Source organism: Perna viridis, chromosome 7, assembly GCF_037379345.1.
Source record: "Perna viridis isolate PV_CMFRI_1.1 ecotype Kerala chromosome 7, ASM3737934v1, whole genome shotgun sequence".
Taxonomy (NCBI): Eukaryota; Metazoa; Mollusca; class Bivalvia; order Mytilida; family Mytilidae; genus Perna; species Perna viridis.
The window spans coordinates 16,503,667-16,518,946 of NC_142451.1; the positions used below are offsets into that span (position 1 = coordinate 16,503,667).

General features: G+C 32.5%; 1 protein-coding gene across 3 annotated transcripts in view; it reads right to left on the bottom strand.

Moving 5' to 3' along the window:
- The window catches only part of LOC148611552 (uncharacterized), a 68,793-nt gene that overhangs the window by 7,040 nt on the left and 46,473 nt on the right, over positions 1-15,280 (bottom strand). For all 3 annotated transcript variants that reach the window (XM_088592211.1, XM_088592210.1, XM_088592209.1), the window contains 11 exons: positions 13,983-14,944; positions 13,540-13,668; positions 12,490-12,630; positions 11,344-11,447; positions 9,582-9,687; positions 7,186-7,339; positions 6,479-6,661; positions 5,815-5,950; positions 4,323-4,523; positions 2,316-2,543; positions 280-1,198 (listed from right to left, as the gene is read on the bottom strand). In XM_088592211.1, the coding sequence (XP_088448337.1) occupies positions 280-1,198; positions 2,316-2,543; positions 4,323-4,523; positions 5,815-5,950; positions 6,479-6,661; positions 7,186-7,339; positions 9,582-9,687; positions 11,344-11,447; positions 12,490-12,630; positions 13,540-13,668; positions 13,983-14,944 (3,263 nt within the window). The remainder of the gene's footprint in view (positions 1-279; positions 1,199-2,315; positions 2,544-4,322; positions 4,524-5,814; positions 5,951-6,478; positions 6,662-7,185; positions 7,340-9,581; positions 9,688-11,343; positions 11,448-12,489; positions 12,631-13,539; positions 13,669-13,982; positions 14,945-15,280) is intronic.

Genomic DNA, 15,280 nt, shown 5'->3' on the forward strand with positions numbered 1-15,280 from the left:
GACACCCCTGTCACTATAATGAAAGTATATAAATATACCATATAAGAACAAACAGTGCCTAACACTATTTCTTTTAACCAAAAACAAATAAGAACCCACCTTGCTATATTCGTTGTTAAAGAGTAAAAGGTGAGACATTGATCAATATACACCCCAACTAATTGAGCATGGGTATGAAAAGGACTTCTTCAACAATCAAATTGGTTGTTGCACACCTAATATGTATATGTTTTCAGTAAATCATTTGTACCTGGTACCAACATTTCTTTACACACTTACTTCTTGATAAAATTTTTCCAGAACTTGTTTTCATGTTCATTCATAGTCAAGACAGTGCCACTTTCAAATTCCTTTTGTTTCACCCAATAATAATCTTTCTTCTTTTTTTCATAATAGTAATCTTCATCATCTTCTTTAACCTCTTCATCTTCCTCTTCATCAGAGCTTTCTTCCTTTGGCTCAGCAAATGAAACACTTTTTTTTTTTTTTGAATCTACTATAACTTCAAGCAGATCATCACTTTCTCCTTTCATACCCATAAATTTCTCCATATTTTTGTTCATTTGTTCCAGTAAACTTATACTTTTATCTTCTTTTTCAGTTTTTGTGAACTCCATTAGTCCTTTCAGGTCTTGTAATTGAAATTTTGGCATAAGTCGACTAAACCAACCTTGCTTTTTCTTCTCTTCTTTTTCTTTTTTCTTCCTTTCTTCCTCCGCAAGTTCTGCTTTCGTCTTTTTCTTCGGTACTTCCCTTGTTCCCCAAGAAACAACATTAAGATTAACCAATGAATAAATTACAAGAAGTAAAAATCCACTAGGCACACAGAGGAAGTAGAGTGCTCCATATATAATGCATGAAAATTCCCAAGGATGTATAACAGCTGCAAATAGGAAAATGAACACCATAGAAGCCAAGAATATGACACTAGGGTGAAACGGACTTTCTTGTGCCGCTGTTATTATACTTCCAACTAACACCACCATCATTATAAAGGCATAAATCGCACTGAAAACTTCTGCAACCATTATCTGATACTTTGACTTTATTGTAAAGCACAAAATAGTATACAGAATGGCAGGACCCAAAGCAAGAACATAGGAATAAATTAGATCTAAGCCAAACACTGTCAAATATGCTCCTGAAATCATCATAACAACTGTGCCTGGACCAATCAATGTTGATACCATCAGGGATCCTGAAAAAATATATATAATGCATACAAATCATCATTGTACAAAGCAGAAATGTTTTCAAGGTTAATATATCAAGACTTTTTGATAACAGAACATTTAAGAGTAATTCATGTCTGCCATAAATGTGTATCCATCCATTTATTTTTCATACAATCCCCTATGATAGTGGTACATGTATAAGAGTGCAGCCCACCCATACTTAGATGGGTATGCATGTAAGACTGCCATTAATTTAATGACAAAATTACAAATATGTCACTTTGAAGACCCCTATACACACAATGTCTTGGTTTTTTAAGTCATTGAAAAACTTGACAACATAAGTTTTTCGAACCAATATTTGAATCATGAATGACCAAAATAAAATAAGTTATTTCGAACACAATTTTAAATGTCTTAGATAATACTTCATGTATATCACCAAAAGTCAGAAAAGTACAATTATAAATTGGCATATTTGTTAGGTGTCACATTGTGGTATCAATTGATAGAATTCATTTATTTTAATATTTTTGAAAGTAGTGTTATAATGTGTTAGACCTAATTGAAAAAAAAATATGTCCTAATTAGATAAAGATATTTTCCCCCACAATCTGCAGCTAAGATATTAAAACTGAGCAAATCTCACAATATGAAACCTCTACTCCCCACTCCAGTCACCTCAAAATTTTAACAAATTCGTTGAACAGGAAGTTGATTTTACTGCAGTCTGAAATCAAATCCTTCTTTTAAAATATCAAGTGATTGATAAGTAGTTACAGAATACTCTGTAATGAAATAGTGTGGATAAACAAATGAACAGACTAACAACATGATCACTATATACCTCAAGATAAGTCTGGGGTATTAAAAAAATAAACAAAAAACAAAAACTAACACTAATGGCCTGAAATTAAATTCCATGATATGAGATCCTAACCTGATACCAAGAGGCAGCGATTAGCACTTTTTTGAGAAAAATGTTACCAAAAACATTTCCGAGCCTGCCGCTAGCCCAACCAACATTAACCATACTATAACCCAATTTTCACTAAAATTGCAAGAATTATGCTTCAAAAATAGTAGCAAACTCATTGTTTAACAAAGACGGAACAACTTGAAACCAAATCTGTCACATACCTTGATAGAAAATGTACAACCAGCTGATGTTGTTATTTATAGAAACTGTATTACTGGCATCAGTTAACAAATCCATGATGTTTGCTATGGTGGAAGGCATCCACCTACGACGCTGGTTAAAAAACTCGCCAAAACCTTCTGGAGCATAAGTAAAGGCATCTGATGCTGCAGCATAGTCTACTCTATAACCCTGCTGAAGCAACAATGTACACAGCCATCTATCTTCACCTGGAAATGTATCAAGTTAAAAGTAAAAAAAAACAAAACAAAACAAAACAAAACAAATGATGACATTGTTAAATCTTGTGCAAATGCATATATATAAAGTCTAAAGGAATCTGCCAACCAGCAAACTTAATGGGTATCGGATCGTCCAGTCATGACGATGCAGCACAAACAAAAATAATTATATAAGTCTAAAGGATTGTACAACGATACCGATAAAGATGTTAACACACTATAATAAAGTATATAATGGGCAAAATTTTCAGTCAACAAATGACCTTCTTCAGTGCCTTAAATAAACTGAGTGTATTTAAGGCACTGAAGAAGGTCATTTGTTGACTGAAAATTTTGCCCATTATATACTTTATTATAGTGTGTTAACATCTTTATATATATAGTCATAGATCTCTCCCTTTCCTATGTATGTTTAATTGTCGTAAATTTGATGAATGTATGGATAGAAAGCTAAGCTAAATTACACAACCACACTTTTTGTTGCTGATTGGGACAATTCAGTAAACAAAAAATATGCAGGTGTCAGGCTTGAACTTAAAGCCTACTTTCTATAATAAAGTCTTTGTATAGCTGTCTAGTTAATTGTTCTAAATAAGGTATACTGTAAACGCAAATATTTTAAACGAAAAAAAAAAACAGTACAAAAACAGCAACATTTCAACCTTTTGGATTAAATATTAAAAATGTGTTAATTCACAAACATATAAACTATTAGTTGTAATCAAGGGTCTGGAAATTTTGATAGCCCATGCCGGACATTTTGTCAAACTTCAGCAGACGTTTTTGTCAGTCTTTTACATGCTCAGATCGAAAATAAACTAAAAAAAAATGTTTGTATGTAGTTATTTAAAATAAATATTGGAAAGTTTGTTATTTCATCATATACTCTGTCTTTTACAAAGTATCAGAGCGATTGAATGTGTTCGGTTTCGACCACACGTGGATGTTCTAAAATGTAAACAAAACATCGTATCTCTCGAACTTTTTCATCACATAGGCACACGGCCGAAAACTTCCCAGTGATGAAAAAAATGTAGTATTTATAAAAAAAAAAATCACGTATATTGACTTAAATGGTCTGTTGACTTCTGTGTTAAAACGATTCAATCAACGAATTAATAATTACAAACTACATGTACAACAGTTTCAGTTCCATGTGCTCTCGTTACCTCTGAAAGATCGGCGGGAAAATGGTGGATTTGTCAATCTTTTTTCTAAATTAATAAATGTATGAAGATTCTCTGAGTCACTTCAATTAATTCATATAGGCAATGGGGCTGCATGTGTACCGTTAATTCAATTATGCAATCAACTAATCAGTTACAGGTAAATCACAGTCACAGGTGGCTGCACATTGCCTAAATTGACACACACCTGTCAATTAATTTCTGATAAACAATTAGGAGACTGGTAGACAGGATGTTTATACACTAATAAAACCACGCAGACTGTAATTTATAAGGGTTGACAATTTTTTATGTCCGACATTGGAAAATTTTGTCGTCGGTCATTTGTAAAATTTGTCGGTCAATGACCGGCATTTTTTACCATTACCGGATCCATGGTTGTAATGGTTGAAAAGATTGAAAAAATTGGTAATTTAAACAGGCCATATTTGTGGTAAAATTCCTAATTATAGCCCTGTCACTCTGTAGAAAATTTGCCTGGTATTTCGTATTTCCTTTGTTGTTCTTTTCAAGGGTAATATTTCAGGATTAAAAAAGGGAAAAATGTTTATGACCTAATCCAGCCCAACATGAGACAAACCTTGATCATACATAAGATGGTGGGAAGCCTCAGTAGGTTTAATGGTGTACTTTCTCATCACATTATCATCCATGAGAGCTGAGCCTCGGAACAAGCTGAAACAACCAGGACTACATAGTACACAGCCCAAAACGTGTTCTGTAGCTTTCTGTAACCAATGGGCCACTGCATATTCAAACTTCTGATACCATACCATTGGGCCTGAATAATTGAATAATGTATGTCTGTAATAATAACACCATCATAAGAGAGTCATAGATAATGATAGTGTTTTACCCATTAGATTCTGGTATCCTAATATTTATACACAGATTTATAACATTAATTATGTTTTAAGTTTTACACTGCATGTGCATTTCTACCCTTCATATGGTAAATTCAAAATTAAGTGCCTTAATCAAATCAATCATCTGCCTTTGCAGTATTTTCCTTTATGCATATCTATATATGACACCTAACCTTCCAATTAATTGAGTAGATTAACAGGAATTGCATTTAAACAAGAGGCTACCAGGGGCCTGAATCACTCACCAGGTTAATGTTTGTCTTTCAAGGGCAATAAATTTAACAAGCAGTTGTCCAACAATTTTTACTCAAGAAGACTTTGGTAGGACTTATCATAAGGATCATTTTAATAATTGGAAGTTTCATTCTATCTATTATTGTTTTCAAAATATTGGATGAAAACTGTGGAAAAAAAACCACGCTATTTTTCACCTTTCAAGGACAATAACTCTTACTAGGAGATTTCTGACAACTTTAATCCCTGAAGACTTTTGTAGGCCTTATTATGAAGATTATTTCAGCAATGGAATTTGTCTAAATGTTTTGGAGATATAATAAGCACAAAACTACTGTCTAACCCTTATGTTCTATTTTTAGTTACGGCAGCCATGTTTTTATGAGGGATAAAAAATCCCCGGAGTAGTTTTATACAGGATTCCCAAGGAACATTCATACCAAGTTTGGTTCCAATTGCTCAAGTTTTTTGTAAAATATAACATTAAAAATAGTAAAAAAAATGTCAAAAAAGGGTGATAATTTCAACATAGCTTAACAAATGAAAATGAAAATTTGATCACAGATAGATCTCATTATGCTGAACATTTTTACCCATAACAGAGTTTGGCAAAACTAAATAGTTTTGGAGATATATACCGAAAACTACTGTCTGACCCTATGTTCTATTTTTAGTAATGGCGGCCATGTTTTTCCACGGATCAAAAATACCCACATCCAAAAATGTAAAACTCTGAAATTTTTCTTTTGGATCTCTTTTGGCATTCATCATATTCCTTCATACCTTCTACAGGTGATGCCCAACCTTTCCATATAATTTCATCAAAATCTGTTGAGTGTATTAGAAGGTGTACATACAATGATTGTTGACAGACAAATTGACAGACAGATAAACAGACAAACAGAAATTAGCTACAATAATGGCCCATAAAGATATTAAAGTGAGCTAAAACTTAAAGCTGTTAACATTAACCTTTTCCAATAGGATGGATACGTCCACAAGAAGCACCAAGCACTTCATTTTTCTTCATTCTATCTATCAAAAGTCTGACAGCCTTTGGCGTGAAATCAACATCCCCATCTAAAGCCAGGATAAAGGTATTCTCAGCCTGTAATAAATATTCAAACTATACACACTTTGTGACTGTGACATTATTTACAGCTGTAAGTTTCAATTTCCACATATTTGATTTACTTTACACCAGCCATTATTGGTCAAAATCAAACATCATATTTCATGTATTCAAGCAATTTTTTAATAAATGGCATTGACACAATTCAAAACAATAAAAAAAATCAAAGAACTTTAGTAAGCATGCTCACAATACCAAACATGCCCACATCTGCTATCTTTCAAATAATCCAGTCACTATTCTCCCCAAAAAATGTGGTTTCCCTTTACAAAGTTCTATGATTATCAACACTAGCCAAGCTTTTATTGCTACTTGAAATAACAAATGCATGGACTGACAGACAAGCATACAGATAAGTCAAAAACATTTTACCCTCTATAACTCATGTTAAAATGTCTTACATTATTCTGAATTATGGTGCAAAGAATAATGAACAATAGAAAAGGGGGAGCAAATTGAGTAAATAACAGACAAATTAATATCAAACTTTGAATAGCAACAAACCTTATAGAGGACTTCGTCATCCAATATATTGAAGATCTGGCTTTTGCCAACTCTGCCACTTTGTTGCTGATAGTCAGCCCATGTTGCCAAATCACTGATTTTGTCTTGCTCAAGAGCTTGTAACACACGTTCCTGACATTCCCTCACAATACGGTAACCCAAAAGGTAATACATGTACATCACCTGAAAACATATGAACTTTTGATAAACTGCTGAATCTATTTTAGATAAATTCTCTTGTGCTACCATGTGACCAAAGATACAAGTAATGACCTGCATTCATTAGTGTGTCTGCCTGAGACAGGTATATTGTTCCCAAGCTTTTCAGAAGTGGGTATTTGATTTTATTGAAATTTTGTAAGGTGGTTAATACATATTATCTACTTGATCAAATATGGATGCATTATACTGAATCTGTGTACATTACGTTCCCAATTTTAGCTGATGAAAATGTAGAAAATGTATGAGACAACTTTGTATGCAAGGACATTTCACTGCGAAAAAGAAACAGACAGATGTGCAGGCAATTAACTGCATAACTAATAAAATGAGCAAGGAATGATACTATCCACATAGGTCAAACCCTGAAAATTTGGGGTGTTTTAATTTGACAAATCTTTGCAATTGGACATTGATTGAATATTTAATACAACATACGTTATATTTGCAGTGATACAAGATGTTAAAAAGTCAAAATAATCACTAACCTGTGACCATCGTTTCCTGTGCCGAATTTTGTTCTTGTCTTTCAAGTGAACATACATCAAATTATGTCCAGGCATTTCATACACCATCTGTGCACCATATGGAGAAGGAATTATCACTGGAGCATTCAGCTTTATCTGTTTATGGTGTACAGCACTGTCAATACAAAATCAACTGTTTTTTAAAGCTCTGCTTGCAAGCTTTGGTTTAGTTATTTATAACTGCAACAATTCTATAATGTAACAATTTGTAACAGATACTTTAGATACATTACTGTAACAAAAGTTTCTCACAACCTATAATGCAGCTGAATACCAAGTTTTAAATAATTCTGTTGAAGGGTTCCCAAGCTTGAGCTGATGTACGGTAATATAATGCACTACTCTAATTCTAACAGAAACTAAATAATAAAATCAGTACATAAATTGGTAGCCAGTTATACTGGTATTTAGCAGTTTAATTCTATTATGAAGTCCTTAAAAGGCTTTACAATCACAACTGTGGTTGATTTTTGATTGCTATATAAGCAGCTCATTATGGGGAGTGGCTTTTGCGAGTGTAAATTACTGACTTAAATCATGTAAACAACAACATGAAACATTCCGATGTGAATCAGCTGTTTTCACTCATTTCAGTAGAGTGAATGAACATCAAATTAATATTTAATAAAAATATTTGAAGCAATGTTTTATAAAAAAGGCTCCCAAGAGCTTGAATTGCTCACCTGGTTAAATTTTTGCCATTCAAGGGATATAAATTTAACAAGGAGTTGTCAAACAATTTGACTCAAGAAGACTTTGGAAGGACTTTTCATGAGGATCATTTCAGCAACTGAGTTTTTTTTTCTATCATAGTTTTAAAAAAAACTGTCATTTTTCACCTTTCAAGGGCAATACCTCTCACAAATTGATCCCTGAAGACTTTTGTAGGCCTTATAAGGATTATATCAGCAATGGGAAAAAAATTGGCTAAACCTAACAGATTTTGAGATATATGAGAGAAACTACTGACTGACGCCTACGTTCTATCTTTAGTAACAGTGGCCATGTTTTTCAACGGATCAAAAAAACCCACTTCAATTCTATGCAGGATACCCAAAGGAACATTCATACCAAGTTTGGTTCCAATTGGTCATGTAGTGTCAGAAATAATTCTTGAAAGAAATAACATAAAAAATAGCAAAAAACGTTGAAAAAGGGCAATAACTCCAACATGGCTACATAGATTAAGATGAAAATTTGACCGCAGATAGATCTTATCATGCTGAACACTTTTACCTAAGTCAGAATTTAGATAAACCAGAACTTTGCTTTGATTTACACAGAATAAACCGTGAAGTGGTTTATGTTACGCATAAATCGAGCCAAAGTTCTTTATATAAGTTAATATATTTAGATCTTAATTACTGTATATATTCGCGTTAGGGGGGTCCGCATATAAGTCGGAACCCCCTTATCGGCCCAAAAATTCTGGAATCTAGCCTTGACCCACTTATATGTCGGACTGAATATTTACAGGTACAACAATCAGTGAAATTGTAAGGGAGGGCACAATTTTTGGTGAAAAATGTGAAGAATGATCATGTGTTTGTCGTTTTCTTTTTTTGTGCTGCGGAAGTTTTTATATATCCAAGGCGTACATTGTGTCCAATCAACATAAACACGTGGAAGGTTTTTTTTAAAATCAAATTGCTCTGTACATATTTGAAATTACATAATAAATATAACAATGTTTACCGGTGACCCAAGCAAGCGTGACCGCCATTTTACGATGATTTGTTTATACAACTCATGATCAGATTAGAATAAGTAAAAATAAGAACTGCAAAGAAATTTTTTAGAAACTTGGACACCTATTGAGATCAAAGGATTTGAATAAATTAATTACCCATTAATGTGGCTAAAGAATTGATTGCTCATTAATGTTATAACACCTTTTCACCCGGTAATCATTTTTCATTGTTTTCTTTTCAATCAAGTCCATTAAGACGATTCATTTTGACATATACATCATACCTATTATCCTTTGTTATGAAATTACAAATAATGATAACGGCTTTCTATTACATTTAATATTAACCTTAATTGTTTCTTATTTGTTTGTTTGTTGGGGTTTAACATCCGAGCAGCAATATTTCAGCTATATTCAGACAATTAATTATTTCTTATTTGTTTGTTTGTTGGGGTTTAACATCCGAGCAGCAATATTTCAGCTATATTCAGACAATTAATTATTTCTTTGCATTGTCTTTATTACTTGTAAACTACTGTACATCGCTTATTCATGTTTCATGCCATCTTTTTGATATTCAGATATATTCAACAACCATGCGACTTATATGCGAGTATATACGGTACATTCCTTAAGTATTTTTAAAATTATAAATAAATTGACTTACTTTGCTGCTTCTTGCATGACTTCTGTCATTAACCTGACAAAACTATTTGGAACCCTGCCAATATCATCCTTGTCAAACTCAAAGGCATCATCAAAAAGAATGTGAGCTGAAATTTTTCATAAAATGTGATGATTTTGTTTTACTTAAACTTGGTAACAAATTTCCACAGATGATCCAGAGAAAGACAATATTTTATCAATATACAAATCTAGTATTTTTAAAATTTCACCTTAGATTCTAAAGAAGAATCCCAAATTCTTGTTCTTTTTTTCTAATTTGGAGGGTTGCTTAAGACAGACTTGACTTCAAAGATAACTTAAAAAAGAGTATTCCTCAACGTTCTTATTTCAATCATTAGCAAAGTCTATGTTGCAATTAGAATCCCCAATTTCAAATGGACCAAAAATCAGAACAGCAGGTGTGACAAATAAATGAAAGGACAAAAGGCATAGGCATTAACTCTCCTGCTTTCTGTGGGAGCCTCCTGATATTTCATCATAAATCCATAACCTCCTGCTCCTTCATCTGTCTCCCATCTAGAGCTGAAAACCTCCCACTTTCAGAATTTTCTAGCATTTTTGTACTTTGAATTGTTCACAATGATGGGGGAAAAAAAAGGAAGATCATGAAGCTCAGAAGTGACATTTTGGACAAAAATAACAGATTTTTTTATATTCCAATCTGATGTTGTAATGTATGAAAATAAACTGTCACAAATTCTAGTACAGTTTTATTACAAATAGAGTATACAGTTAAAATATCTCATAAAATGATACTAAGAAAAATCTTCTGATTTCCTGCATAAAAACAACATTATTCTTAGCGTACAAAATCCAAATTTAAATTTGATACTCTAATTTAATAATTTGACTCTAATTTAAACTGGAAAAGTCCTAATTCTACAGAAAACATCAAATCTATTATATAAAGGCTAACAATTAGGGATATCATGATTAAATTCCGTAAAATATGAGGAAATTAGGAGATTTTAGTGATCAGTAAAAGAAGAATACCTATTAGGAAAGGATAGACTGAAAGAAAGAAGAAAGGGTAGACAAAACAACGGACTTAATAAACATTGTAGACCATCACTATATAACAACTGACTCAATATGCTATCTTTGAGTTTGTACAATTACAGCAAGTAACAAAGTAAACTTGAAAAACCGATACTAAATCATGTAAATTACCTGATGAACTTCCCTGCACAGTTAACTGGACAGTTCACAAGGGGATTCAAACTTTATATCTGACACAGATTAAAAACCCTTAGATATAACAGAAAGTTTAAACCTCCATTTTTATTATCTTTAGCCCAGCTCTTTTCCCTGAAGTTTACTACACAACTTACTGTAAGGATATAAAGTACTTCTCCATCTAAGAATCAGGCAAAATGCGTATAAAATGTGGCACATGAAGTAAAAATACATTGAGATTTTACTGCATTATCCAAGTATTTATACCTCATTACCACAAGAAATTACTGTCAAAGTGTTTTTGAAATTTGCCTTTTTAAGATATTGACAGGTCACCTAGTTAAAATGCACAATGGAAAAATGGTGGGAAAATTTTCCCACACTTTTTCCTTTATAAGCAGTCAAAAAATATCTATGTCACAGATGCTTCAGGATAAATTTAAATAACAGTTCAGTTGTTTCCTAGATGTATTGAACATATTGTAGGCAAAAAACGACCAAATTGAGAAATATGATGTGCTATCCATTGCCTGATTCTTACAAAGAATGGTAATTAAAACACCTACCTTGAAACTCATAGTACTCAAATTCCTCAGGATCAACAATCTGTCCCCTTTCTGCTGCTACCAGATCAAGGGCTTGTCTTCTAACAAACTGGTCAAAGTCAACTCTGTTATAGCAATTACAAAATCATAATTTCATGACAAGTCATGTTCATTGTATGTTGTTTTTATTTGTGTCTGTTTTGTTTCAATTTGTGTATTGTACCACAGGAGATATTATTTAAAATCAGTGTAAGAACTTTTTTACCCATGTATGTATTGTACACAGTGAAAATTGCAAAATTTTCTTGATCTCAGAATTTTCCCAGTCGAATTAACTTACAAATAAAGAAAAAGATTTTCTTTTTTTTTTTTTTTGTGTTTGTTAGAGTCAAACAGTATTTTTTTTCTCTTGTATCTTTTGTATACTGATTAATGCTTCATGTAAGAAGCAAACAAGTAAACAACAACTAATCTTCACAGCTATGGTAAATGTTCTAAATTACTGTAAATTGAATAAGAGTAATAAATTTCTGATGATCACTAAAAAAGACGAACTCTTTTCATCACAATCTATTATAGTTTGAACAGACAAAGCAGACTAGCATGTACTAACAATGTTTACAGGTCATATTCAGTCATTTCTGTCAGATTTTCAAACTCTTCTTGTTTTATACATTTCATAGCATTAATAATTTTAAAAAGTAATAAAGTGACCCTCACTTTTCTTTTCATAATTTCATTAAACACAACTTAAAAAGTTATTTTTGAAGTTTGTATGAAATCCTTGTTATTTCTTTAGTGGATTTAACAGATAAAAACTACTAAGACAAAACCTACAGAAAATCTAGAGAAATCCTTTTCCTGGCAAAATTTTAAATGCTTATATCTCAAAACCAAGCTGAGACACTGACCCATCTATTTTTTCCCTTTAAATTTTTTAAGCATGAAAGATCTTTATAGATTTCATAATCCTTTCAAATCCCTGTTTTTCTTTAACAGACCAGCAAACATCCTTAAAAGTGACATGTGTGTTGACAGTTCCGTGGCAAGCATGATAACAACATGCAAAATTTTACCAACATATTGATATTAAGGGTTGTATAAGTATATAGGGTATGTTGTGCTACAAAATTGAACTGTTGACAAGGAATACCGATTACTGCCCACCTATAAAGAGACTTCAACAGCTGGACCATTTCAAGTCGATTTTCATGCCACATGGTCGCACAAGCATAAATCATAGGAGGTATCTGCTTCATTTTTGATCTGTCAGTTCCTGCCTGGCTTCTACTTTCATCTTGGCATAGCCTGGAATAATTGTCAAATAATTTTTATGAAAATTTAACCCTTTCATGCCCACTGGCAATAATTATATTCCTTTATGCACATCAATCAACACATAATGCCCAATTTTCCCATAATATTTAATTAAAATATCTCCCTTTAAGAGCAAGTGTGTTAATGAAGTTTAAACATGTAAGGTCTCACTAACCACTTCTAAGGTTTCCATTACTTTACAAGTTAAAAAAGTAATTTTCAAAGTTTCACTGTGTATTCCCAGGTCAAATGACATCTTAAAGCTGCATACCATTGCGAAGCTTGGAAAGTAAGGCTTCCAAAATTATTATGCTAATGGTACGATGATTGTAGAAATTCTTCACAAAATTTACTTGAATAAATAATACCGAAAATCCAAATTTTTACCTTTTCTGCTGACAGCATAGAGGCAATTTACTAACACATGTAAACAAGATTCATACACTTTGTAGATAATGACATATATGATTTTAAAGTATACATTCTAAGTTTTATTTCGACTACTTTTAACCATAATACACACAAATAATGCACTTACAATGCATATGTCTAGGTTCAGTGGGTTTTTGTTACTACATAGGGGGGTGGCCATTTGAAGTGGTTAGTGAGACCTAAACCCTTAATTTGGATTATCTCCCATTGGAGAAATTTGGAATCCTTATATTTCTTCATGCACATCTGCAAATAATGCCAAACCTTCGACAAAATTTAATCAATATCCCTTGAGTATTTTAGGATGACAAGGAATTTGGAACGAGATATGGACAGAGAGAAAATCAGGATAATTCATATATACCCCAAACTTTGTCTGCAAAGAGTTTGAAAATAATTCTTTGAAAATTCACTTTATGTTAGTAGAATATTTCAAGGTACTGTAGTTATTTACTCCTCACTACACACCTGTATACTATTATGTCCCTCTCATCTTCCTTCACAATTTCTTTATTGATACGCCAATTATGACGTTTTCTGTTCATTATTAAATGTTGTTCTAATAATATACTGCAGTAGAATGGATTGACAAACAATCTGAAAAATAACAAAGAAGCATTTGACAAAAAAGTAATATACAAATAAATCTGATAAAATAATAACTACATTATAACTTCTAAGATATTCACACATTCAAATGCAGAAGAACCCTCAAAATTATCAGCCTCTAAAATCTGAACCTACGTTTTTGGTTGTAAGCAGATCCCACAGTGCATACATATCAAATCTCATTAATATATCTATAAGATTTATGAATAAAAGTTCTACTTCAAAAGAGGTAGCGTGCAAAAATCAGGAATTTTACATCTAAATTCTTTTTCTTGCTATACAATACATAAACCAGAGCATACCTTTCGATCTTGGCTAATCTTTCTTGATTAGGGTACCAGATATATCTGGCTATCCAGTATGTCGACATCAGCCAAACTACACCCAATAAGGCGTGGTACCAGTGATCCTGATTATAGGAGCCAATTTGAAAACACTTTAGCTCTTCTTTTGTAAATGGTTCAAAAATATCATAATAGCAGTTAACCATAACCAACAATGTGGCTACAGGTGTTGAAAGAAGTGCAGCAAGTGAGAAAGAGATAACCTGCATTCTGAGTTTACAAATGGTATATGCCAGGTAGTAGGCAACAAAGGAGCCAACTGTTAAACATATGACTGAAGTAAAATCTTTGACACTGTCATAATGAACAGAGGTAACAGACAAAAAGGTGTTTTCATATCGCTTGTCTGATATGGAACCAAAAACTTTTGAGATACTAAGATCTAGATCACCACGGTAAATGTATGCCATGGTTGTAGTCATGGCAATTTTAAAAATCGATGTAAGCATGGTGACAATTGGACGACAATTCTGCAGATCAAATTTTATTTGAAGTAGGAACTGTTGTAGTCGACCTTTACTTGTCCCAAATGCTCGATCATCCATAAAATTCTCCCACCAAGAAAACGAGCATAGCAATAAACAGAATACTACTTCAAGTGTCGTCTCCCATTCCATTTCAGAATCTTCTTCGAACATTTCTATCAGAAACCCTGCTTTCAGAACCAAAGGAATAACAGAGATCTGAGCAACAATTGCTATCAAATCAGCCATGAAACAGCTAATCTTTTTACAAAATTTCAGTCTAGGATTGTTCTGGTTACCTTTGGAACTGTCATTAGCAAAAAATGGTTTGAGAATACTTGGCAAAATACATGTCGCACTCATAACAATTATACCACGAGCTGCATCCATTTCTCCTAGATACTTGAAGATGAGTAAACTCAGCCCAACTGAATGGCACAGTTCCATAAAACATGCCTGTAAAAAAACACCATTACAAATTAAACAGTACAAGTATTGCATTTATAATCTAAGAGCCTTTTTAAACTATTGAACAAGCGATTTCTAAACCTAGATGTCAGATGCTGCTCTATAGATTCCACCATTCATGATGGATATAATGCGATTATTAATTCAACATCATCTTTTTTTAGTTTTTTTTTAAATTTTAAAGAACACATGGCAGCTTCTTCTATTAACAAACATCATAACCTATTGTCTTTACTCGTATAATCCAATAAAAAAAAACAAGCCCATCAGCAAATTCTTAGGTGTTTTGAGATTTTGCAACATAATGTCACAGTGATATTTATT